General features: G+C 40.1%; 1 protein-coding gene across 3 annotated transcripts in view; it reads left to right on the forward strand.

The window, feature by feature from the left end:
- The first annotated feature begins 2,611 nt into the window (after positions 1-2,611).
- Positions 2,612-27,167, forward strand: part of LOC136686721 (complement C3-like) — a 50,545-nt gene continuing 25,989 nt past the window's right edge. For 2 of the 3 annotated variants that reach the window (XR_010800365.1, XM_066660657.1), the window contains exons 1-15: positions 2,612-2,719; positions 7,233-7,428; positions 13,068-13,236; positions 13,336-13,409; positions 13,923-14,011; positions 14,130-14,212; positions 14,294-14,381; positions 14,541-14,643; positions 15,061-15,181; positions 23,305-23,420; positions 23,499-23,645; positions 23,995-24,198; positions 24,280-24,471; positions 25,288-25,440; positions 25,548-25,677. Coding sequence is in view for 2 of the 3 variants with exons in the window: in XM_066660657.1 (XP_066516754.1) it covers positions 2,649-2,719; positions 7,233-7,428; positions 13,068-13,236; positions 13,336-13,409; positions 13,923-14,011; positions 14,130-14,212; positions 14,294-14,381; positions 14,541-14,643; positions 15,061-15,181; positions 23,305-23,420; positions 23,499-23,645; positions 23,995-24,198; positions 24,280-24,471; positions 25,288-25,440; positions 25,548-25,677 (1,936 nt within the window). In the remaining variant the exon portion in view is untranslated. Of the gene's footprint in view, positions 2,720-7,232; positions 7,429-13,067; positions 13,237-13,335; positions 13,410-13,922; positions 14,012-14,129; positions 14,213-14,293; positions 14,382-14,540; positions 14,644-15,060; positions 15,182-23,304; positions 23,421-23,498; positions 23,646-23,994; positions 24,199-24,279; positions 24,472-25,287; positions 25,441-25,547; positions 25,678-27,167 lie in introns of those variants that run through there. The other variant, XM_066660658.1, reaches the window with a different exon arrangement.

Below are 27,167 nucleotides of genomic sequence, written 5' to 3' on the forward strand. Positions count from 1 at the left end.
TGTAAGTTTATGCATTCATCCTCTGAGTGTCGATAAAGGACATTTTTGTATGCATCATAAATATCATTCTAATAATGGTAGACTTCATCAAATCTTTTGAATAACATATGAGACACAGACTGTAGGTGAAATTTGTTGTTTTATAATTATATATAAATATATATATATATATATATATATATATATATATGTGTGTGTGTGTGTGTGTGTGTGTAGTACAATCTTTTTATTAACTACAATTAGGTGTGTACTGTGCAACACAATCTTTCTGTTGTTTGTGTGTCTGTGTGTTTAGAAGGCTCTTACCTGCTGAAGTGAGACATGTGGCAGAACTTATTTTGTTTCTGTGTGTTCCACTTGTTGGTGACACGCCCGGAATGGGTTGAGGGCAGTTCTCAGAAAAAGAGAACTGAAAATATGTCTTATACCCTTACAAGGCTACAGAAATAAAGGTATAAAAAGTGGACCACCCTGCAGCAGAGCAGCTCTCAGACATGGGGTAATTCTTCTGCAGAAGAAATAAAAGACTCCTCGTTGCATTAAAGCTGACTGTTGTGCTGATTCAATAGGAATAGTCTTTTATAAATTTATAAATTTCCACGACATACACAAACAAAAGCAAACTTACAGACATAAAATGAGATGTGCATCTTGTATGAGGATTCTTAAGTGAGTGTGTTAGAGGTGAGTATAGAGTGAGGTATTGAAATATCTAAAGTGTGTAGAAAAAGAATGATGAAATAGAGACTAATTTGTATTTTGTATAAAAATATTACTCAGTTTGTCCTTTCTTCAGAAGTATAACATGGGTTCAATTCAGAATAGCTATGGTGTAATTACAGAGTCCTAGTAGAGCTGAATTTCTAGATATAGTTTGTCCACTATTATATTTGAACGTCGATCTTCTCTTCTGTGTAGTTTCATTATTGGAAAAAGTTTTTTTTTTCATTCAATTATTTCTTTAGGAAACTGATTATTTATGCCATATCTGGTTCCCTTTAAGGTGGAGTGGTGGTGCAGCAGGTAGTGTCGCAGTCACAGCTCCAGGGACCTGGAGGTTGTGGGTTTGAGTCTCGCTCCAGGTGATTGTCTGTGAGGAATTTGGTGTGTTCTCTCCGTGTGGGTTTCCTCCGGGTGCTCCAGATTCCTTCCATGCTCCAAAAACACACATTGGTATGTGGATTGGTGACTCGAAAGTGTCCCTAAGTGTGAGTGAATGTGTCGCCCTGTAAAGAACTGGTGCCCCCTCGAGGATCTGTTCCCACCTTGTGCCCAGTGATTCTAGGTAGGCTCTGAACCACCACGACTCTGAAATGGATAAGGGTTAAAGACAATGAATGAATGGTTCCCTTAAGCTCCTTCCCCTGGCCTTTTATATTTATTATTATTTATTATTATGATATTATTATTTTTGTTTTGTTTATAACATTCAAATTTTGCGATTATGGGTCTTGTAGATATTTTGTTCTTGGTATCGCATCTGTGAACGTGATGGAACATAATAGTGTTCACCATTTCAGATGGAAGTTTAAGGGGAGGCTGCAAAAACATTTAAAAGATTTTCTATGGGACATCTGTGTTTACTCTTTTTCAGTCCCAGTAAATATAAGGTTTTCTTCAGGCTACAGCACCCGATATCCAGAATAGTCTCCTTTAGTGTTTTATTTTCTTTTGTGATTGTTTCCATTATGCCTGATAGTGTTGAGTGTAGTAAGGTGTTTTCAGTGTTTTAATGTGTTGGTTTCTGCTTTCTTAAGTCCAGACTTTTCTGCAACTCTTACAATTCTTTATGAATTTGCTTGAGAAGGTTTACTTTATTGTTGATGGAATGTAGCAAACCCACCTTGACTGGTGTTGTGGTTAGGTCATTGGTATCCATGGCAGAGTCTTCCTTGCATTTCCTGGAGTATGATGAATCATCCATTTTTCAGGTCTATCAATGTATACTCTATACAAGCAAGAAATTGCTCGAGATCCTCCACTTTGAAAGGGCAATATTTATTTTGTTTTCTTATTTAACACACTGTTTGATTTGTTCAAGTCCTAAAGCTCACTGAGGTCTGTAAGTGATACCTTTCACCTGCAGATGAATGTGAAGTTTAGACTTGTGCCAGTCTCTGTTTCAGAAACACTAATTTCAGGATGATTCCATCATTTTTTCCCTTCACTGTGAAAATCTATGTGAACTTTCTGAAGTCTCTCAATTTTTGTCAGGGGCCTTGAAATCTGGGTGATACATGAATGCATTAGAAACTTCATATTTGGTGTTTGTCCAGGGTTATTTTACAGTGTGAGATCACACCGTGCGTTAAAGTGTTGTCAGCAGGTTCTCTGTGCAGCTGCGCAGCTGGTGTCAGGAGGAACGCGTTGAAAAACATGACTCAAAACATGATCAGTGAGGAGACAGTAAGAAGTAAACCTCAGGTGGAGGCTTATCTCAGTTGGTAAAACAGCACTGAGACTTTGCACCCCGTATCCCCCCCACCACGTTCCAGTCTTACATAACCACACTGATGGGAAGAGGTGGACCCTGTAGGTGGACCCTCAGAAGAGAGGGGAGTGTGAGATGTGTGTGTGGGTGTATGTGTGTGTCCATATTAAAGCTGTGTATCTGCACAGTAACAAACACTTGTTCAGACACCAGCAGGATGCAGGTGAATCTGCTGTGGATTGCTGCTGCTCTCCTGTCTTCACCACTGCTCACATTATGTGACCCACTGTGAGTATATCACACACACACACAAAAACGTAGAAAATGACCATAGTAACCAGGATTTTCTTGCCCTGAAAACTATAGTCATATTTTACGGAATCTCTTTCATGTGTTAATTAATTCTGAATAAATGGAACTAATGTCACTGAAAGTCAGTGTAGCATAGGCTTTTATCCTATCTCATCCATTCATACTGGGATCAATACAGCATCTACACTTGAAATACTTAGAGAAGAGTGGTGGAATTCACAGAACAGAAGCTTGGCTATTGTTAGTCTCAAAGTAAAAGGTTTTTTAGTGAATAACATTAAGTAAAACAAGTTTTTTTTAAAGCATTTTAACCAACATGCTTAAGCCATGCACACGTTTATACATCAATGTATTAATTCACTGCAGTAATATTTGTATTTACTGTAGAACTACTCACAGCAGCAACTAATACCGCACTACTACAGCCACCAGATTATGAAGTTTCTTCTTCTTCAAATTTTCCCTTCCACCTAAAAATTGTGCAGAAAATACAAACACTCCACATTAAAAATATACCTGGCTTCTTATTTGAATGTTATGGTCCACCTAAAAGTTATGTTCAAAGCACCTACAGAACACATCATCAGCCTGAAATGTGTGCATTGCCACTGCAGCATTTAATGTGGAACAGTGAAACCGAACAATCTAACAACTTCACGTGAGTGATTTACTGAAGGCAATAAATGTTTTTTTTTTTTTTTTAAGCTAGATAGCTACTTACTTAATGCCTTCTCTGGATTGTGCAGGTGCTACCTTAATGAGGATGCAATCCACGTGACCAATAATGTGCGTGAGGCAGGCAAAGAAGACGTAAAACTTAACAAGGAATGGGATGGTTCAGTGTAGTGGTGTTTCAAGTAGTAAATGTTTGGACCCAAACTATTATTTTTACCCTCTTTTGGGGGGTTCAAGTCTTAATTAGGGGGACAGACCATCCCAGATCCCCCCATTATTCAAAACCTGACAGTAACAATGCAGTGCTGTCATTAGCAGGACATTGTTGAAGAGATATTTGGTGAGAAAACACTAAACGCCACAGGGAATGCTTTTAAAAAATGTATTCCCTCAGAATAAAAACTCTTGTTAAGAGTGAGTTAAGAGTGGTTTGATCCATTAGACAGAGGGGAGGGGCTTCCCTATAAAAGAGCAGCCAATCAAGGAGGACAACTCGTGCTGAATAGAAGCTGGGTTTAATAATGGAGGCAAAGTAGAGGCTGTATGACCTTGCAGTCTGAGGCATATACCTGTACTGATTGAGAATATGGTTACTCTTATTCACAGTTGAGTCCGAGGTGAGTTTAGGTGGTGGAATGTAAATTATGAAGTGAGATTACAGGTACTGATTGTTCATAGAACATTGTTTTATGTTCTTTGTTGAATATAATTAATTTAAATTGGTACTTGTTGACATTGTTTAACCGTCTTTTGGGCCTTTTGTGTAGACAAGGAAAATAAATGCTCCACATTACTATGATGTGTCGGTGTCTTCAATCCAATCACAGATAAAATCTTGAACAACACAACACAGAAGTAAAGCTCACTCCCTGTTGTTTTTGTGTATCTACAGAGTAAACTGGGATAACAGTTGTCCACTACATAATCCAGCCCACTCCCCGTTGTTTCCCCGTAATTACTTTGTATGAAGCAGAGCACTGTGAGGAATTACATAATCCAGCCCACTCCCCATTGTTTCCCTGTAGTTACAGTGTAAGAAGCAGAGAACTGTGAGGAACTACATAATCCAGCCCGCTCCCCGTTGTTTCCCTGTAGTTACGGTGTAAGAAGTAGAGAACGTTGAGGAACTACATAATCCAGCCCGCTCCCCGTTGTTTCCCTGTGGTTACGGTGTAAGAAGTAGAGAACGGTGAGGAACTACATAATCCAGCCCGCTCCCCGTTGTTTCCCTGTAGTTACGGTGTAAGAAGTAGAGAACGGTGAGGAACTACATAATCCAGCCCGCTCCCCGTTGTTTCCCTGTAGTTACGGTGTAAGAAGTAGAGAACGGTGAGGAACTACATAATCCAGCCCGCTCCCTGTTGTTTCTCTGTAGTTACGGTGTAGGAAGCAGAGAACGGTGAGGAACTACATAATCCAGCCCGCTTCCCGTTGTTTCCCTGTAGTTACAGTGTAAGAAGTAGAGAATGGTGAGGAACTACATAATCCAGCCCGCTCCCCGTTGTTTCCCTGTAGTTACGGTGTAAGAAGTAGAGAACGGTGAGGAACTACATAATCCAGCCCACTCCCCGTTGTTTCCCTGTAGTTACGGTGTAAGAAGCAGAGAACGGTGAGGAACTACATAATCCAGCCCGCTCCCCGTTGTTTCCCTGTAGTTACGGTGTAAGGAGTAGAGAACGGTGAGGAACTACATAATCCAGCCCACTCCCTGTTGTTTCCCTGTAGTTACGGTGTAGGAAGCAGAAAACGGTGAGGAACTACATAATCCAGCCCGCTCCCCGTTGTTTCCCTGTAGTTACGGTGTAAGAAGTAGAGAACGGTGAGGAACTACATAATCCAGCCCGCTCCCTGTTGTTTCCCTGTAGTTACGGTGTAGGAAGCAGAGAACGGTGAGGAACTACATAATCCAGCCCGCTTCCCGTTGTTTCCCTGTAGTTACAGTGTAAGAAGTAGAGAACGGTGAGGAACTACATAATCCAGCCCGCTCCCCGTTGTTTCCCTGTAGTTACGGTGTAAGAAGTAGAGAACGGTGAGGAACTACATAATCCAGCCCGCTCCCCGTTGTTTCCCTGTAGTTACGGTGTAAGAAGCAGAGAACGGTGAGGAACTACATAATCCAGCCCACTCCCCGTTGTTTCCCTGTAGTTACGGTGTAAGAAGTAGAGAACGGTGAGGAACTACATAATCCAGCCCGCTCCCCGTTGTTTCCCTGTAGTTACGGTGTAAGAAGCAGAGAACGGTGAGGAACTACATAATCCAGCCCACTCCCCGTTGTTTCCCTGTAGTTACGGTGTAAGAAGTAGAGAACGGTGAGGAACTACATAATCCAGCCCGCTCCCTGTTGTTTCCCTGTAGTTACGGTGTAGGAAGCAGAGAACGGTGAGGAACTACATAATCCAGCCCGCTCCCCGTTGTTTCCCTGTAGTTACGGTGTAAGAAGCAGAGAACGGTGAGGAACTACATAATCCAGCCCACTCCCCGTTGTTTCCCTGTAGTTACGGTGTAAGAAGTAGAGAACGGTGAGGAACTACATAATCCAGCCCGCTCCCTGTTGTTTCCCTGTAGTTACGGTGTAGGAAGCAGAGAACGGTGAGGAACTACATAATCCAGCCCGCTTCCTGTTGTTTCCCTGTAGTTACAGTGTAAGAAGCAGAGAACGGTGAGGAACTACATAATCCAGCCCGCTCCCCGTTGTTTCTCTGTAGTTATGGTGTAAGAAGCAGAGAACGGTGAGGAACTACATAATCCAGCCCGCTCCCCGTTGTTTCCCTGTAATTACGGTGTAAGAAGTAGAAAACGGTGAGGAACTACATAATCCAGCCCGCTCCCCGTTGTTTCCCTGTAATTACAGTGTAAGAAGTAGAGAACGGTGAGGGACTACATAATCCAGCCCGCTCCCCGTTGTTTCCCTGTAATTATGGTGTAAGAAGCAGAGAACTGTGGGGAAATACATAATCCAGCCCGCTCCCGGTTGTTTCCCTGTATTTATGGTGTAAGAAGGAGAGAACAACACTTACTTTGTGGTTTCTTTTTAAATATTGAATAAAAACATTTGTGTAAAGCTTTGCATTTCTTATTATTGTGTTATGAATATAGAGCCAATGCTCATCATATTATTCAGAACCATACAATGGTTCTGAACATAAGACAATTAGAAACGTAATAAGATCCTGGAATGTGAGTGAAGCTTGCCTGCTGAATACAATCATATAACAAAGTCCCCAATTGTTAAAGTACCAGTAGGAACAGGTAAGTATTTCATATAAGTTTTAATCTGTTTGTTATGGGAAGGAGCACTGTAAGTACCAGTTAAATGCCATTTTTAAATGCTGAGAAGATGCAGTAAGTGTCAGGGGCATACAAGTAAAAACACGTGCTGGTAAGTATTTTAGATGCACACTTAAATACATTTTAAAATGCGAGAAGACGCATTACGTGTCGGAGATATGCGTAAAAATTCTGGCTGGTAATTATTTTAGATTCACTGAATTGTAAGGGAGCTATGGGAAGGTACATTGTAAGTACTCGTACACTTTAATACATGGGAAAATGCACCATAAAATGTGTGAAGATACGCAGTAAGTGCCGGGAAAGTAAACATTAACACACGGGCTGTATTATAAAGGGTTACCAATTATAAACTAACCTCAAACATTCTCTGCAACTACAGCACAGTGGTGATGCAGGGTGGGTGAATGGGGGAGTGTGTGAAATATTCCACAGATGTGAAACTGTGAGTGACTGGATGACTGTATGACTGACTGGGTGACATAGATTAACTACAAACCTAAAACTTTTACATTCACCCTTCCAGCAACGTCCTGATGGCCCCAAACTTGCTGAGGGTGGGCAGCTTTGAGAATGTGTTTGTGGAGGCACAGGATTACGCTGGAGGAGATCTCCAAGTGAGGATCGTTGTGAAGAACCATCCACATAAAACCATCGAGCTGGCATCTAAAAGTGTTACCCTCACTGCCGCAAGCAACTACCAGGCTCTGGTGGCCATAAAGGTGAGTGAACCCGGACTATTTCAGTACATGATTTATGAGCAGTGCCTGCTTCAAACTGACCCCTAAATCTGTACGTCAAATATCCCCTTCTGTAAACTCTATGCACAGATCTATGACTATGCAACTAATCCCCACTTCCCAGCTAGCAAGGTAGATCTGGCCCAAGTCTGGCTGCACGTTGGCACTGTCGGCTGGCAAGGCGATTGCCATTGCAGTTAGCACACTACACTGATCAAAGCATTTTATTAAATACTGCGTATTAATCATATGTGGCCCACATCTAAAAGTAAAAGAAAATACTGGTAACTGTCTGGAAAACGATGTAATAGATGTTAAATAAATTAATCATTATTTTAACTTGTTACATGCCATACAGTTAAAGGTAAGCTCTGTACTGTACTATTTTAGAATATTGATGTAATGACTGGGACACGAACGACAGAAATGATTATGATAAATAGGGTTAATAAGGAGACAGTGCGGTACTGAAGGGAGGGAATTGTTATTTAAGTTTTTGAAGACGACAGCTTTAAAATGAATAAACTCTGAATGAGAAAACGGAAGGTGGCGGAAGTGAACCGCTGTAAAAACACAGAAGAAGAAGAAGATGAAGATTCGCGCTCTTTTCTGTGACCGCGGCGCGCGAGCAGCTCTCACCGGCCTCAGGCAGCAGCTTCATCCCGTAAGTATTTCAATTTAACCTGATATTTTCGGATACATATGTATTTTGGTATCGCCCAAATGTAGTTAACATCGTTAATGTTACGTACGTTATTCTATAAACTGCTTTACGTTACATACGTAATATTGAACCGTTTTTTTTTTTCAAATGACAAACTGTTTAGCTAACCTGTTTAAGTCTAGCTAACTCTTTTTTTTCCTCTGACAGAAAACATTTAAATTACATGACAATCGCTCATACACAAGTTATTTTAATTTGAGTAATTATGTGGTTTGATGGTTTATTTTACAAGATTACAAGGTTTTTGTGTCACATAGAACCGCATACCCCAGTATAAGAATTAAAATAAGAAATAAAACCGCTTAAACACATTAAGAAGACATAAGGTACTAGCTAAGTAGGTTAAAATACATCCTCAATCTCAGTGCTGGTTTTTGGTGTATTGTAATGTTTTAAATATATAATTCGACATACACTAATCCTTTGTTAGGGAGTAGCAGTGATTAATGGGTTGAAGGAGGTTATATTGAAAACGATTTTTACTTTTTACTGAGAGAAATAAAAAAATAAACAAAAGCATGTGAAGTAGTTTATTTTTGGAGCTGCGAAGTTAGTTAAAGTTTTAATAATTAACGATGAACATGAACTAATTCATTTCCTTTATGTAATTCTGTAAAGATAGACTGCAGTAAGAAAACTTGAATAATGTGAATAATGCAGGTGGGCAGGGAGAAAAGCAGATAGGAGGTTAATTTAAGTTATTTAAATGAGATCTTTAGCATCGGTTGTAGCATAAACGCTTGTACTATCTTTTACATTTGAAGTTCTGTAGTTAATGAATTTGCCTACATAAACAGTTTAGTTTTTGTTAAATATTTTTAAATAAAATATATTGAAGAGAACAGAACATGTACATAATCTCTATATGTTTAATTATAGAGCTGGAATTCAACAAGGAGTACAACTGAGGTAACTACACTTGAGTGTTCTTTCACTACACTGCACGTCCTGAAGATCCCTGTTGTCCAGGCTGACAGAGATGAGGATACGGCTGATATTTCCATCATTGTTGAGGGCAGTGAGGTATTGACAAAGTGAGACAACACAGCAGAGGCTTGCAAACCGTTGATGGAACTGATGTATGCCATGAATAAGTGTCAAATGTGTACTTCCACACATTTGAGGAAACTCAAACTATTTTAAAGTACCTTTCTGATTTTTTTCTTTTTTTTTTTTTTACTTTTCCAAACCTACTGGTGAATTTTAAGCCATTTGTTATATGGCCTTAGCATAGTATATTTTTAAAGAAAAGTCTGGATTTAAATGGCAGTTCTTAGGGTGTAAAACCAATTGTTTTTTTGAAAAACACTATTTGAATGTTAATTGGATTTAGGAAATCATGACACTGCCAATTTCAAATTTCAATGCCAGTTACAAATGTTTTTTCTATTTATTTATTTTATGTATTATCTGTATACATAGCAATTGCGGTATGTTTCCATTGTTTCAAGGTTGTATGAAAAGCACACTTACTAATATTACATTGTCAGATATGTTGTCATTGTGGTGGTACCCTCAATTGTACATATTTGTACATTTTAATTGGGGAACATGATTTTATTATAACTGTAGATTTTAAAATGTATTGATTTCATACACCCTGTTTCATCTCCAGGACTTTTATGTTTTTTTGTTATATGACATTTCTATATTGGAATACTATAAACATGTATGTCTCCCACTGGAGAAGAGAATGCAATGTACCTTTAAGGAACAAAACTGGACTTTTAAACACTAGCAACACCACACAGATATACAACACCACATGCACATGCTAACAAGGCTAATCAATAACCCACAGATATGCTAATAAGGCTAATCCACACCACATGGATATGCTAACAAGGCTAAAAAACACCACAGGCACATGCTAACAAAGCTAAACAAAACCACACAGATATGCTAACATGGCTAATCAACACCAAACAGATATGCTAAAAACGCTAATCAACACCACATGAATATACTAACAAGGCTAAAAAAACACCACACGGATGTGCTAACAAGGCTAATCAACACCACACGGATATGCTAACAAGGTTAATCAACACCACACGGATATGCTAACAACGCTAATCAACACCACACGGATATGCTAACAAGGCTAATCTACAACACGCACATGCACTAAGAGCACTAAAAAATTCACTTATACTGGAAGGGGGCCTTTATTTTTACTGACGTAAGCAGAGAATTTGTCTGGTGCCGGAAAACTGTGTCTTTAGTTTCATACTGTAGTTATGAATCTAATTAGCATGCTGCAAACATCTTAGCATATCTTAATCCTCTGGAGACTGTGGTCCGGCTGGCAGGATAAATCAGAACTTGTGTCAAAATAATAACGCAACTTAATAAACATACCCCCCAGAAACCGTAAAGGGTCTACTTTTCAAATATATATTTTCAAATATGATGTAGTTTTTAGCTTGTTGTTATAGAATGCTAAGTAACAAGAGGCACGTCTTGAATACCCACCCATTCATATTTATATGGTAATAGCATGTTAATCCGGCTGCTCTTATTGGAGGATTACGACCACAAAACAATATGTGGAAATGCCCATTTTAGTCATAAACAGAAACACATAGCTGTGTTTTCACACTGAGTGCAGAGCTCCAAAACGGCACAGTCACGCTTTTCAGCTGCCTGTAGAGAAACTGTTTCATTTTGTGAAATATATTTGACTCATTTCTCTGAAGCATGTTTGACACAGATTAGCATCGATGCTATGCTAGTTCAGTATATATTCCAGTGAATTTGTGAAGCTGATGGTAATTGCACAGAAGGGCATAGTACAGCTGATAGAGATAAAATGGCTTGTACTAAAGGATGTACTCTGCTGCTTTCAAGCAGTTGTCTGAAGCTCATACTTATGGTTTTGTTCCTCCAAAGCAGTCTGTGTATTTGCTAAATAACTAAAATACTGCCATTTACAACGAAAACCTCATGAATATTCAGTGTGTGAGCCACATGTATTGAGAATAACAAGTGTCATGTAATATTAGTAGCAAAATAGAATTAAATATCAGAAAGCTGTAATCACCGAGGGCGGCACGGTGGCGCAGCAGGTAGTGTCGCAGTCACACAGCTCCAGGGGCCTGGAGGTTGTGGGTTCAATTCCTGCTCTGGTTGGCTGTCTGTGAGGAGTTGGTGTGTTCTCCCCGTGCTGCGTGGGTTTCCTCCGGGTGCTCCGGTTTCCTCCCACAGTCCAAAAACACACGTTGGTAGGTGGATTGGTGACTCAAAAGTGTCCGTAGGTGTGAGTGTGTGAGTGAATGTGTGTGTGTGTCTGTGTTGCCCTGTGAAGGACTGGCGCCCCCTCCAGGGTGTATTCCCGCCTTGCGCCCAATGATTCCAGGTAGGCTCTGGACCCACCGCGACCCTGAATTGGATAAGCGGTTACAGATAATGAATGAATGAATGTAATCACAGAGGGCAGTACAGTGGCGCAGCAGGTTGTGTCACAGTCACACAGCTTCAGGGACCTGAAGTTCGAGTCCCGCTCTGGGTGACTGTCTGTGGGGAGTTTGGTGTGTTCTCCCTGTGTCTGTGTGGGTTTCCTCCCGTGGTCAGTGTGTGTCACCCTGCGAATGACAGGTGCCCCCTCCAGGGTGTGCCTTGCACCCAGTGATTCCAGGTAGGCTCTGGACAGCCGCCATCCTGAGCTGGATAAGCAGTTTTCTTTTTAAAGAAAACTTCATAAATGCTCACAATATGTTATTTCACTATATATCAGCACCTTTGAAAGTAGGCTTTTGGGAAGTCCATGTTTAGAGTTAATTTAGGGTGACCAGACCTCCTCTTTTACCCGGACATGTCCTCTTTTTTAGACTTAAAAAAATGTCCAGGTGGAAATTCACAAATGTCCGGGATTTTGTTTTTCTAGAGTTTATATAGAATTTCGAGAAGCGTTTCGTTCACAAACTAGTCCGCCCTCCCCTACTCCGATTGGTTCGCTTGAGTGAGAAGGGGGAGTGGTGAAGTAGCCTAAAATCTTCTGGTTGGACGGTCTGACTGTAGAGCTACCGTTATTGGTCGATAACCTTCTCTGCAAATATTTAATTGATCAGTTTGCACGTCAGTAGTCCTTGTTTACGTTAGGCAAAACTCATTTACCTACCCTCATTTCGAGCAGCTATGCCGAAACATAAATGTAAGTTCTCGGATGAATTAAAAAAGAAATTCCCATGTTGGCCACGAGGGGCGAGAGCTCATCAACCCTCACCCCCGGAGGCGTGTCCTCTTTTTCACCATCTCAGATCTGGTCACCCTAGTTAATTGAAACAAAAAATGACATACAGAAAATTACAAAAATGACAAAAAAGATAAATGACATACATACTTCTCTCAATTTTTTTGTGCTGAATATTAGCATGTGTAGCTTTTGAGAACAAACATTTCCCAAAATGTAGGTTAAATTTGTTAAAATTTCAAGACATGTCCGATCACCTTAGATGTGACTGAGTGCAAAGGATTAATCTTCAAGCATTTGTCTCAGGTTGAGTTGTTTTTTTTAATCTCAAATAGATCTATAGAGAGTTATCTTTTAACTTTAAAAAAGCAAGGATAAATTAGCATTATTAGCATTACAAATGATCATGCTTTAAACGTTACACACTGCTATCATACAATGTCAGAATCTACATATATAAATTTGCCAGAGATTACAACATGAGGTAAGTACTTCACAGTTCAAGTATACAGTAAGCATGAAGCTAATATATTTCACATATTGCTAGCTAAAGATGTCTCTCAGCTCCAGTACAAAGCTAAACATTAAATAACTGGTCATATTTGGCAGGGGGTGAATTTAAATTGCAGTTCCTCCCAGACTAGTCCTTTAAAATCTTCAAATCACAGATCCCAAAAATAAGCAAGTTGTTTTTCTGTGGTTCAGATTCCTGAAAACAAGGACGACTTCAGCTATGACCCCTTAGAGAAGAAGTACGTGTATCTGCAGGCCTACTTTCCCACCGGAGTCCTGGAGAAGGTGGTCATGGTTTCATTCCAATCTGGCTATATATTCATCCAAACAGACAAGAGCATCTACACACCCAGCAGCACAGGTACAAACCACTCAACTCACCGGTAAACTATAAAAGTTGCCTCCACTGATTTTAGAAAGAGTTGTCCAGTTTGTGTTTGTAAATCTTGATCTTCCCCAGTTCAGTACAGAGTCTTCTCATTGACTCCAGATCTGCAGCCACTGGACCAGACTGGAATCTTCATTGAAATCATGGTAAGTCCTCAAAAAACAAATCTTATTGTATTTTCAGAATGTGCTACTGACCACAGTATCTCTGAGTTTTGGTGAATGTGCTCTGAATCAGAACAAAGAATAACACAGTCATTCGGCTTTTAAGAGATTAAAAAAAAGTTCCACAATTTTCTGCTGTATTTTGTGGTATGTTTTTTCCAAAACACTACGACATACCATTACCTTTAAATCCAAGCAAACCTTTGCAATTTAGTCTCATGCTGACATCATTACACCCTGCTATCATACAGTGTCAGAAACCACATAAACAGGTCTGTCTGAGTTTACAACTTGAGAGAAGTCTGCCACAGAAATCTGTGGCCACAGGGTTCAGAAGTTAAGTCCATTTTAACACTCTATGTTGCTTTATGTTCTACGTTGATCCTGGCGCTGGCTCAGCTGCTGTAAAATGACCTTTAGAAAGTTTGGTTAAAGTTACCTGATGTTTGTATATGTCACATCTAATTAGTAATATTTCTATTTTCACTTTACAAGAACCCCCAAGGAATCACAATTCACCAGGACACAATCTTCCCTAAACAAGGGATTCTGTCTGGGAAATACAGTATCCCTGAACTTGCCAGGTTAGTGCACTGCAGTAATGCTTTCTCATTATGGACATCACAATTTCAGAGACATGCCACAGTATTATGTGTCAGCTAACATTTGATATTGTGAATTTAAGTGTATTGTCCTCCTCAGCCCAGGAATATGGACTGTGGCCGCACGGTACAAGAACCTTCCTCAGAAGAACTTCACGGCTGAATTTGAAGTGAAAGAATATGGTGAGGATCTTTTGTCTAAAATATAATGACATGCTTGCTGTGTGTTTACATGTGTCCTGACTTGTATACATTGCTTTGCAGTCCTGCCGACCTTTGAAATCATCTTAGAACCAAGAAAGTCTTTCTTCTATGTGGATGATGAGAAGCTTCAAGTGGACATCAGAGCCAAGTAAGTGGAGCACATCCAAAACTAAACACTGTCAATTACGGTGTAACAACATGATCTATTCAAGCATTTTACAGCAGAAGAGTGGATTAGATTGTGACTGTTGAAGACCAGAAAGCCACAGAAGTACACAGAAGTGTAACCACTGTGTATTATTTGAAGGTACCTATTTGGGAACAAGGTGGAAGGAGTGGCGTTTGTGGTGTTTGGTTTGATACAAGGTGACTCCAAGACAGTCCTGGCAGCCTCTTTAGGAAGAGTTACAGTGAGTTCTCAGAATTGATTTTACACTGTGAGGAGCAATGAGCAAATCTGCCCAACCAACACAACCAGCCCAGCTGGGTCCCAGAAAGTGTAATCTGTTGGTTAAAATATGGTCCCACATGTGGATACCTTCCAGGGTCAGAGATGGGACAAGGATATGATGAGTGTATGGCCCATCTATAGTGATACACTATGAGGGCAGAGAGAGTTACTGGGCTGCCCACATATAAGTGGTAGAGGCAGCCCACCTAGATCCCACTAAGAGCCCATGTACCAACCCAACATGAGCCCATGCCCATCTTGAGTTCTACCCTTGTGTGCCCCAGTATGGTGTGCTGGCTGTGTGACCTCTGCTCACTGAATGCTTTGTTTTCCATTTGTGATTCAGCAAATGTAAGACTGTGTTTTTTGTTTGTAGATCCATGAGGGAGAGGGCATTGCTGAGCTGACAAAGGACATGATTCTGAAAACATTCCCAAACATCCAAGAGTTGGTGGGAAACTCCTTGTACATATCAGTCAGTGTTTTAACAGAGGGTGGTAAGAAACTGTATGTGTGTGCCAAGAACCTATCACATTGACAGGATCAGTTTACACACTCACATTGTGGGGACCAGGTTATGGTTAGTGTTAAGGTTGAAGGTAAGTTTTAACCTGGGGTTAGTGTTAGGTTTTGTGTTATTTTTAGGTTTAAAGTAAGGGGTACGGGTTAAGATAATTGTTAATGTAAAAGTTAGTTTAGAGTTATTACCTCCTATGGAAAATTAAGGATCTTTATAATTGACAGATACAAATTGGTCACTAAAAAGAAATCCACAGGACACAAGGATAATGATATGCCTGTGTTTGTTCATGTAAAATGTGAGGTGAAAAATACAGAAAACACATTTACTTCTCAGAACAATATTTGTTTTTTTTTTTGTGAAATAATAATAATTATTATAATACATTATTCTTATATAGACACTTACAATAATTGCTATAGAAACATTCAACACACAAACAATACAGGTTCAACAATTACAGAAAAAAAAGAGCAGTACAATTACAAGAAACCTAAAATTAGCAAATTAGGCCAAAGGGAGGTCATAAGCAAGAGAGAAGAGGTGAGTCTTATGACTGAATTTGAATATGGAAAAAGAGGGAGATTGTTTAACCACAGTTGGGAGGGAATTCCATAGTCGAGGAGTAAGCCTAGAGAAAGCTTGATCACCAAATCTACAGAGTTTGAATGATGGGACATGTAACAGCCCAGCAGTGGAAGATCTGAGAGTGCGAGAAGGTTTGTAGGGAAGAAGGAGATCAGACAGATAGGGAGGTGCCAGATTGTTTAAAGCCTTATAGGTATGTAGGAGAATTTTGAATTGAATCCGGTTATTAACAGGGAGGCAGTGAAGATCCTGCAGAACAGGTGTAATGTGGTTTTGTCTGCGAGTGAGAGTGAGTAGCCGAGCAGTAGAATTTTGAACCATTTGGAGCTTATGGACAGAAGAAGAGCAAAGGCCAGCCAGCAAGGACTTACAGAGGTCTAGCTTACTGGAAATAAATGTGAATGAGGAGCTCAGCAGCAGACTGAGAACGTGATCATCATATCTATAACTATATTGTGCAGGTGGAGGAATGCAGGTTTTACCACAGAGTTTATGTGGGCTGTGAATGAGAGAGTAGAATCGAGGAGGACACCCAGATTTTGGACCGGAGTAGAAGGAGAAATCTCTACATTACCAGTGTTGAGGGAGAGAGGAGAAATTTGGTTCAGGACTGACCTAGTGCCAGTCAGGATGATCTCAGTCTTATTGCCATTTAGCATGAAGAAGTTTGCTTCATCCAGTTGTTGATCTCGATTAAGCAGGTTTCTATATGAGCAGTGGGTGGATCAGTGACAGAACTTGTGCTAAACTTGCCTAAGATAGATCTGGGTTTCTTCATTGTAACAATATGTTAAAATAACATAATATATGGCCAAGAGGAGATATATATATATATAATGAAGAGAAGAGGTCCTAGGACAGATCCTTGTGGAACCCCTTGTGTAATAACAGAGGTGAAGGAGGTATGGCCACAGAGTTGATAAACTGTTTTCTGTCTGTTACGTAAGATTGGAACAAGTCCGAGGCAGTACCGACGAGGCCAAGTTCATACAATTGTGACAGAAGAATGGAATGATTGATCGTGTCAAATGCAGCACTAAAGTCCAAAAGCAAAAGGATGCTGAGGAAACCAGCATCAGCAGCTACCAGTAGATCATTTACAACCTTAACTAAAGCTGATTCAGTGCTGTGGAAAGGCCAGAAACCAGATCATGAAGGTTCAAAAGTATCATTGATTTCAAGATACTCTTGGAGTTGTCTGGCCACAGTTCTTTCAAGAACCATAGACAGAAATGGGAGATTAGAGATAGGGCAATAATTACTGAGGTCTGAGGGATCAAGACCGGGTTTCTTAAGTATGGGCATGACAACAGCATATTTATAAATTGACAGGACATGTTCAAGGTGGAGTGATTGGTTGATAAAAAGTGTGAGTGTGGGTAGACAGGCTTTAGTGAGGGGATCAAGAGCATGGGCCATGGTCTTGGAACAGATAATAATGTTAGCAATGAAAGAAGAGTCAACACTGTTAAAAGCAGCTAAGGAAGGGGAAGATAGGCTGGAAAGAGAGGAATGGACAATATAGGACTAGTGTGGTTCAGAAATCTGCTAACTTTGTTTCAAAGTAATGTAAGAAGGCGTTGCACAGTGCAGGAGAGGGGACAAGGGTATTATCTGGGGATTTAAGGAGCTTTGTAACTGTTGAAAAGAGGTACTGCTGGTTTAACCTATGGTGATTATTGATGGCATTGAAGAGGTAGGTTGTCTTAGCAACATGAAGAGCATCCCTATAGGCAAATAAGTGCTGCTTGTAGGCATCCGCATGAACAGTAAGTTTAGACATTTTATAAAGCCATTCTAGCTGATGGCCAGCCTGCTTCATTGTATGGAGATCAGCAGTGTGCCAAGGAGAGGGAGTAGAGAAGGTCACCATTTTTTTCCAGAGGAGCTAATGTGTTTGGAGATTCAGAGAGAGCAGTGTATAACATTAACATGTGCTTCCAGAGATGAGGGAGCCGAGTCAACGGGAAATATTGAAGAAACAGATTGATTAAGAAGAAGAGGATCAATAGTCTTACAAAAAGAAATAAATTTTTTGTGGGAGCGGTGAGCAACAAGTGGATGAGGAACTGTGCAGGCCTAAGTGAGTAACTCAGAGAGTTGGGTTTGGTTTAGGTGGACGGTAGAATAATATCGATCCCAGTCGATCCCAGGTGGTGGTGGTGGTGGGGGGGGGGGGGGGGTAGCTTGATTCAAAGCATAAAAATCACTAGCTTGTTACCAAGTTTCGATTATGAAAAGTATGTCAATATAGTAGTTTAGACTCATGAGGTACTGTTGCTTTATTAGAAAGGGATCGAATATTAAGTAATGCAAAAATGGTACCGGAGTTAGCAGAGGGAAGAGAGTGCAAGTTATGTAGATTAATGGTACAAGATTAATGCTTCAATGGGTGAAAAGAAGTCCAGAAAGAGCAAATATTTGTCCCAGCTGAGTAGTGGATGGTTCTGTTATGATGCTGTCTTGAGTTCCAATGCACATAGTGATGGTAAGATAAAAAGCCAGCTTTACTGGCAGCCACAGCTGCAGATTTGGATAGGCAGTAGTAGTTACTGAATTTGCATAATTCAGTGTCTGTATAGGAAATAAACTGTGGATAGTAGCAGGTTTCCACACTGTCAGATGCTGCTGTATTGACAAATTAATTTGTTCTGACACATAAAATGTGTTTTTTCTTCTTGGAATGCCCCCTCTTCCTTAATTGGTGGTAAGGACAAAAGAGGTCAAGCTGAGTGGTCTCCGGTTTCTCAAACCTTCCAGAGATCACCAAGAATTGAGAAGTCTCTTACCAGTCCTATTGTTCAGTCTTCCTCATGCACTTCTGAGAAGCGTGTGTGTTTTTATTGTATGCAAGCTGGTCACTTGATTGTGGACTGTATAGTCTAGAATTTAATATATCAATATCAACCTAAGAATGTAGCTTATATGTCTGCTGCCACTGCTATTGCATCAGAGGATCTACTAAGTCAGGAAAAATGTGATGTTACTTTCCAGCCTTTTATATTGAATGGTTGTGTTTCCCTGTCTGAAAATGATGAGGGTATTGTGGTAGTTAAGCTTTTAAGTGATACAGGGGCAGCACAGTCCTTTCTTTCTAGGAATGTGCTTGATTTAGGTGAACACTGTTTTTGTGGTTGTTTGTGGGATTGATTTGTCCTTCATGTGTGTTCCATTGCATTGCATTCATTTATATTCTTAGTTGGTCAGTGGAATGGTTATAATTGCTGTGAGAAATAAATTACGTGTTTAAGGGGTGGATATGATACTAGGTAATGACCTTGCTTGTGGAAAAGTGTTCCTCATCCCGGAGATTGTGTCTGAACCTCCCTTAAATGAATTGGATGAACGACAAGAAGAATTTCCTTCTGTTAAGTTCCTTCCTGTGTGTGTGTCACAACTCGATCCCAGTGCTCTAGTAAGGGGGTACTTGATCTTGCTAACTTATTTAGTAGTGGTCAGGGAAAGGATGAAGATTCCTCCATTTCTATACTGGCAGACAACTCTGTATGTGAAAGGGACTGGGGGGGTCTTGCTGATTGTTGTATGTTGTCCCTTCCTGTTAATCGGGCTGAGTTGGTGTCTGCCCAAGATTAGATCTCTCTTTATCTAAATGCAGGTCTGCAGGTTTAATTTGGGTACGTTCTGTTGCTTACTATTTACAAGACAGTGTTTTAATGAGAAAATAGTCACACTTGTGTTGAACCTTGCTCATAATCATATAATGGCTGGACATTTTGGTGTTAATAAAAACCTATAATGTATGGTCTGCAGTATTTCTTTTGGCCAGGACTTAAGGCTGACGTAGTGAAATACTTTAATTTTTGCCATGTTTGTCATGTCACCGTTAAACCTAATCAAGGTATTCCCCCGGCTCCACTGTGTCCAGGGCCTGCTGTGGGTGAGCCTTTTGAACATTTATTGTTGGACTGTGTTAGTCTTCTTCCTAAGACAAAAAGTGGTAACCAGTATTTACTGACTATCATGTATTTATCTACTCGTTTTCCAGATGCTTTCCCACCGCGTACAATAACTGCTAATTCCAAAAGCCTTTTTATGGTTTTGCTCTATTTTTGGTTTACCTAAAAATATTCAAACTGATCAGGAAACAAATTTTACTGCCAAGCTATTTATTCAAGTGCTTCAGCAACTGCAAGTGGAGCATTAAATCTCCTCAGCCTTTCATCCTCAGTCTCTTGAACAGTTTTAGCAAACTCTCAAATTTTAGTTGCGTATTTTCTGTTTGCAAACTGGGAAAGAGTGGGATGACAACACAAAAGCTTGGTCATGTGGCTGAAACTCCCTCAGTACTGCTTCTTATCAAAACATAACTTCAAAGAAGACTTTGCAGATGAAAGAGATGTCTGTGCCGCTTCACAGGCTTTATGGAGCTTCTCACAAAATTTACTGACATACTCTAACAAACTACCATGCACTGAAAATCTTTCAGCCAACAGCTGGTCTTTTAACAGCTTTTAACAGTCCCCGCACTGTATAAGCGAACACCAGTTGAGGTGGACTAAAACCTCTTTTTATTATTATTATTATTATTATCGTTACACTTATATAGCGCCTTTCTAGACACCCAAGGACGCTTTACAATCTACACTGCTCAGAACACTCAATTCACACACACACACTGGTGAGAAGCGGCAGCCAAACGCGCACAGCGTACTCTCAACCAGAAACGACCGTCCACCTGGATGACTGCATCGGGCACTAGGATTTCACCCAGGACAGAGCGCCAATCCATCTGGGCTCACACACATATTCACACTCATTAACTCACAAACCAGGACAGTTATTACAGAAGCCAATTCACCTACCCTCCATGTTTTTTTTGGACTGTGGGAGGAAACCGGAGCCCCCGGAGGAAACCCACGCAGACACGGGGAGAACATGGAAACTCCACCCAGATGGGACTTGAACCCAAGATCCCAGCGCTGGGAGGCGAATGTGCTAACCACCAAACCACCGTGCCGCCCACTCTTGACTCTTGACTCTTGTATGACCTCATGATTAGCAAACATTAGGAGAGGCAAACATTGTTGCCGGTTTCTGGTTCTGCATGAGAAACTGAATGAGGTCAATTATGTTGTGTCTACTCCTGATCGTAAAAGGCAGCAGTGAATGTCATGTTAACATGTTGAAACAATATGTTCCACGTGAAGAATACGCACATTCTCAGCTATTAGGTTTGTCTACGGCTTGCATTAAGCCTGCTCTGGTTGCTGTGGTACCTGAAGCAGAATGTGAAGCTGATGATGTTGATGATGATGTGTTAATGCCTTCCTCTGTCATTTTGTCTGCACGTCTACAGAACTCAGAGTTGCTGTCCACCTTTGATATATGTCTGCAACTTCTCCCTGAAGATGCTCATTCTGGTTTGAAAGCACTGTTTCAGCAGTATTCATAGATGTGCCATGCCAAACAAATACTCAAACATGATATTGATGTTGGTAAAAGTGTTCCAATTGAGCAGAATAACTACCATGTGAATCCAGCCAAACGGGTTATTATGCAAAATGAAGTAGAGTATTTTGTTCAACATGGGTTAGGATTTCCAAGCTCCAGCCCATGGAGTTCACTCTGCCTTCTTGTCCCGAACAAGATGGAACATTTAGATTCTGTACTATTAACAGAAAAGTGAATGCTGTTACTGTCTCTGACTCCTTTCCTTTGCCTAGCATTGAAGATTGTATTGACCGGCTAGGAACAGCTAGGTTTGTAACAAAAGCCTGCCTGACCTTGAATCTTGCTAAATGTGAATTTGGTATGGCTACCATCTTGTACCTTAGCAGACATGTAAGTCAGTTGAAAGTTCACACTTCAAGTCATAAAGTGCAGGCTGTACTTGATTTTTCTGCTCCACGTACTAGACGTGAACTATGTAGATTTCTAGGAATGGCTGGACACTACTGTTCTTTTTACGATTTTTTCTGTCATGGTGCTCCCTTTAACAAATCTGCTCAAAGGTTATGTGAATTATGTGTGGACTAGTGATTGTCAGAGGGCTTTTGACAGTGTGAAAGCTGTCTTGTGTAGTGCTCCGGTTCTGGCTACTCCTGATTTTTCATGACCATTTAAGCTTGAAGTGGATACATGTGATAATGGAGCAGGTGCATACATGCTGTATGTTTTTATTCTAAGACCTTCACTAGGTAGCAATTGAGGTACAGCAACATTGAGAAGGAAATGCTGGCATTGCTTCTAGCTCTACAACATTTTGAGGTTTATTTCAATTCACACTCCTCTCCTACTATAGTATATACAGATCATAACCCTCTTGTTTTGTTGTTTAATGCGCTGGGCACTGTTGATTCAACCATTTCATATAGTTGTTGAACACAAGAAAGAGTCTGATAATGTTGTCACTGATACTCTATCATTTTCTCTATACCCCAAGATATTTTTTGTTGGTGGGGGGTGTAATGGCTCATGTATTTTCCTTGGAATTACTACTGTGGCTTGCCCTGTGCTACTGTGTGTGTGTGTGTCTGTCTTTTTCTCTTGCTCTACCTCCCTGTCTCTAGGTGGAGCTCTCATGTAGTGCTGGGTGCTGAGAAGGCCCTCTTGTGAGTGGCTATATAGAAGCAGGAAGCTGAAGAATGTCCTGCTCCTCGTGCCATTTGTGGGCTGCCATGTTGTGTAGCTTGGTTTTGCTTGTATCGGCTTTTCTCCTGGTTCTTGATAGATAGGGAGTTATGTATATTTATTGTCCTTTATTTGTTTGTATAGGTAAGCTAGTTTTGGGGTTGGAGTTAGTGTTGTGTTCTGTTTGTTATTTTGGCCTTGGCTTACCCCTGGGGCCATGAGCTTAGTTTCTGTTTGTTTTTGTTGTCTTGCTTGATTCTGTTTGGTTTTGCCTATTATACTTATTTTGTAATTACACGTGTTCTGTTGAATCTAAACCATGTAGTATATTTCAGTCTTTGTGAATTATTGTTATTTTATTATTTATTTTGGAAATCGTTTCCTAGACTGAGACGTAACAGTCAGTACGCACACTTCTTTGACAGATATGTATAGCCTTGGCTAGTGTGAGGTCAGTCCCTTTAAGCAAGGAATGTCTGACACCGTCACTACTTATTCCAATGACTAGTCTTTCTCTAATAAGTTCACTTTGTAATGGGCCAAAGTTGCAGGTACTCATTTACAATTCGACTGTTTCTGCAAGGTTTAGGCATCAAGAGTTGAAATTGTGCATCTCCATTATCATGTTTCTTTCTGGATTGCATATTTCTCTAAATTTCCATAGTAGGCATTAGGGATTTAATTTTGTTTTTGTAACCAAAAGTGCATTAACACAACTGTGTACATAAATTTTCTAAACATTTGTATTCAAAGAACTAAAATATCCAATGGCTTCCATTTTGGTTACTGAAGTTAAGGTTAGGGTTTGTCACTCATACTGGAATGTCACTCATACTGGAAACTTTTAAGACAATAAGATCATTATTGTGACATTATTAATATTATTTATGCTCAAATATGATAGTTTTTTTTTATCCCCAGGGAGTGAAATGGTGGCTGCTCAGAAGGGAGGCATTTACATTGTGATGTCTCCGTACACCATTTACTTCAAAAAGACACCCAAATTCTTCAAACCTGGAATGCCTTTTGATGTCAAGGTGTGTGTGTGTGTGTATACACATTTATTATTTTATTATAAACCTTGCAGTACCAATCTGAACTTGTGGTTTGAGTAGGTTTATGTGACGAAGCCAGACCAGACTCCAGCTAAAGGTGTGGATGTGGTGGCACACCCCGGAGGGCAACCAGGTCGAACTAAGGCCAATGGTTTCGCGAAGGTCACAGTCAACACCCAGGGAACAGACAAGAGTCTAAAAGTCACAGTGAGTCTATTTATGTGGCAGAAACTGACCACTTATCAATAACCTATAAACTTCAGTTTGAAATTTATAAACCATTGAAGAATGGAAGAAAAATGTTCCACATGCTGAAAGATAATTCACAGTCTGTATTTAGCTGTAATTCAAATATGAAATCTGGCAGCATGGTGGCGCTGCAGGTAGAAGAGCTGCCACACTGCTTCAGGGTCTTGGGGTCCTGGGTTTGTCCCTGGCCTCTGTCTGTGAGAACTTATTCTGATCAGGAGGACACAGTTACAGAAAATCAATGAATGAATGACAATATGAGCATTTAGTTTATTCAAAACCATGCATTGATTGCGCTCTCTTGCAGGTAAAAACCAGTGACCCAGGCATAGCAGACCACAGACAGGAGGTAAAAGAAATGATTGCCCAAGCCTACACACCTAAAGCAGGCTCCAGCAATTACCTCCACATTGGCATTAGTGCTGAAGGACTACAACTTGGCGAGAATGTGAAAGTTTATCTAAATTTCTACAAGAGCCCTGGGGTCCAAAATCAAGATATCACTTACTTGGTTAGTACTTTCTAAAACACACAAACACTCAAAAATAGTCTCATGAGTCAGTAACAGCTCTTCATATTCTTATCCTCTCAGATCCTCAGTAAAGGGCAGATTGTCCAAGCAAAAAGGTTCAAAAGGCAAGGACAGTCTTTTGTGACTCTGTCCTTACCAGTCACCAAGGACATGATTCCTTCTTTCCGCGTGGTGGCGTACTACCACGTGAAATCTTCCGAGGTTGTGTCTGACTCTATCTGGGTTGATGTGAAAGACACCTGTATGGAGACAGTAAGACAGCCACTGCATTTTCATAAGTTAAAAGTTATATGGTGACGAGCTGTGAACGAGAAGGAATTAATTTTTGTGACACATCATCATATTTTTTTTAAGACACAATGTCAAAGAAATAAAATCATATGGTTAAAGGTGTACTACATAAGATATATTTGTAAAATATAGTGTTCCTCTGCTGCTGTGAATCCCCTGCAAAACCTAAACTGTTACATCAGATTTGGCAGGAGGTTTTTAACCATGTGAAATATGTTTATTTACTATTGTAAAATGCACAGGCTTAAAATATGTCGTCTGCATGGACGGGTCATCTGACCTGACCTAACATTAGTAGGGATGTGGCTCACCGTGTCATGTATAAAGATACAGTGTCAATTACTTGAAACTCACTTTTTACCTAAATCTAATTCCAAGACGTAAAAGACATTTCTCTTTTAATTCTTCAGAAAGGAAATTGTTTGCAATCATGCAACAAATCCACTCAGGGAAATGAAAGGCAGCACAACCCACATTACAAAATGTTCTTCAACACATTTTATGCATATTACATATTTCCACTAGAGATGTCGCCATCTACCCAAATCAGTAATACCTTCAAAGTGCAGTCAGATAGTGTAAAACCAATGGAACAAAGCTGTTGTCTATGCCACAAGTTTCCTCACATATCAGGAGTTCATCAGAACATACCGAACCAAGGTACTCCTGATTGGCTTGCCAACTAGTTTTAATACATCAGTATAATGTATGATATATTTAACCCAGCTCTACTGTCTTCAGACTGAGAACTGTGGTCTATTAATCTTTTAACTCCAGCTTAAAGTGGAAGTCAAGGATCCCAAGAGCACATATCAACCTGGAGAGCTTTTTGGTCTAAAGATAACTGGAGATCCAGGTGCCATAGTTGGTCTGGTGGCAGTGGACAAGGGTGTATTTGTTCTCAACAAAAACAGACTTACACAGGACAAGGTAAGGGGTGTTATCATAATACACTGTGCTGTAAATACACAAATACTTAGAACATGGGAGCTTGAGGACTAATATTGGCAATGATTGCCTTATACTTTTACCAACAGATCTGGAGCATCATTGAGAAGCATGACACTGGATGTACAGCTGGCAGTGGGAAAGACAGTATGGGGGTTTTCTATGACGCAGGTCTGCTGTTTGAGTCTGACAAAGCTGGAGGCACAGAGACTAGAACAAGTACTGTGAATGTTCTGCTTTTCTCCAACTAATACTATGATAGCCCCTTCCAGGGTGTGTTCCTTCCTTGCACCCAGTGATTCCGGGTAGGCTCCAGACCCACAGCAACCCTAAACTGAATAAGTGCTTACAGACTGAAATGAATGAATGAATAATACTATGATAAAGATATAGTTTAACCTCCTGGAATCTGAGGCCTTTCATCCACGTCTGAGGTGATCTGACAGGCCTTGATATTTTAACAAATTTCACCTACCTAAAAAAGTTTGTTTTCAAAAAAGCTACTCATGCTAATATTCAATACAAATCCAGAAACAGTAATGTAAGAGAAGTCTGTCACTCATCTGTTTTTTGTTTAAATTAACTGTAAACATGGACCTACCAAAAAACTATTTTCAAAGGTGCTGATATATAGTGAAAAAACACTCTGTGAACATCTATGAAGAGTTCTTTAAAGTCTGAACTCTGTAGACATGGGTGATGGCTACACATTGGTGTTTAAAGCTTTCTAATATTTTAATAAGTTTTCCTTCTATTTTGCCATGAATCTGATGTAATGCTTTATTTTTCTATACCTTTGGCTCACACATTGACAATTCATGAGATTGGTGTGAATAGGGTGAACATATTTTGTTTTCCAAAAAAGAGGACACTTGGGGAAGACAAACACATGTCATCCATTATGGACATATATTCCTTTCCATTCAACATAAACAAAAATAACAAATCTGCTCACCTTTGAATAATGTCATCAAAATGAACACTTCAATAAAGGATTTAGGGCTTGTGGAAAAAAATGGGACAGGGGAAAGCCCAAATCGCCCAAAATCCCAGACATTTTTTTTTTCATATTTAGAAATCCTGTCCGGATGCATTTTTTAGGTCTCAAAAAGAGGACTTGTCATTGGAAGAGAGGATGTTTGGTCACTCTAGGTGAGAAATCCCCTCCCCACCGTCAAAGATAATGGCCCATTAGCTCCTACCACATAAGTGAGACCAACGGAATCATTTGTAAACTGTGGTATTTATTATTTATACAAAGACTTCTTTGAATCAACAAAGCCATATATATGAGCTTCAGATGACTACTTGAAAGCAGCAGAGAGCACCCCAACTTTACTACAAGCCATTTTTCCCCTCTATCAGCCGAACTCGTGCCACAGCACATTTTAGAAATCAGTTAAAGTCAGCTTTACAAAATCCTTCGCTAGAACATAGTGCTGAAGTAGTGTAGCATCAAAGCTAATCAGCATCAAACGGTCTTCAGAAAAAAAGAATCAAATATATTTCACTTATTCCTCACACAATTAAGCAGTTCCTCCTCAAGCAACTTAAACGCATGACTGTGCCGCCTTGGAGAGCCATGCTCAATGTGAAAACACAGCCATGTGCATTTGTTTATATGACTTTTCACCTGTTGTGATCCTCCAATAAGAGAAGCCAGATTATCATGCTCTTATCATATGAATACGAATGAGTGGGTCATCAAG

This window comes from Hoplias malabaricus, chromosome 2 (genome assembly GCF_029633855.1).
Source record: "Hoplias malabaricus isolate fHopMal1 chromosome 2, fHopMal1.hap1, whole genome shotgun sequence".
Taxonomy (NCBI): domain Eukaryota; kingdom Metazoa; phylum Chordata; class Actinopteri; order Characiformes; family Erythrinidae; genus Hoplias; species Hoplias malabaricus.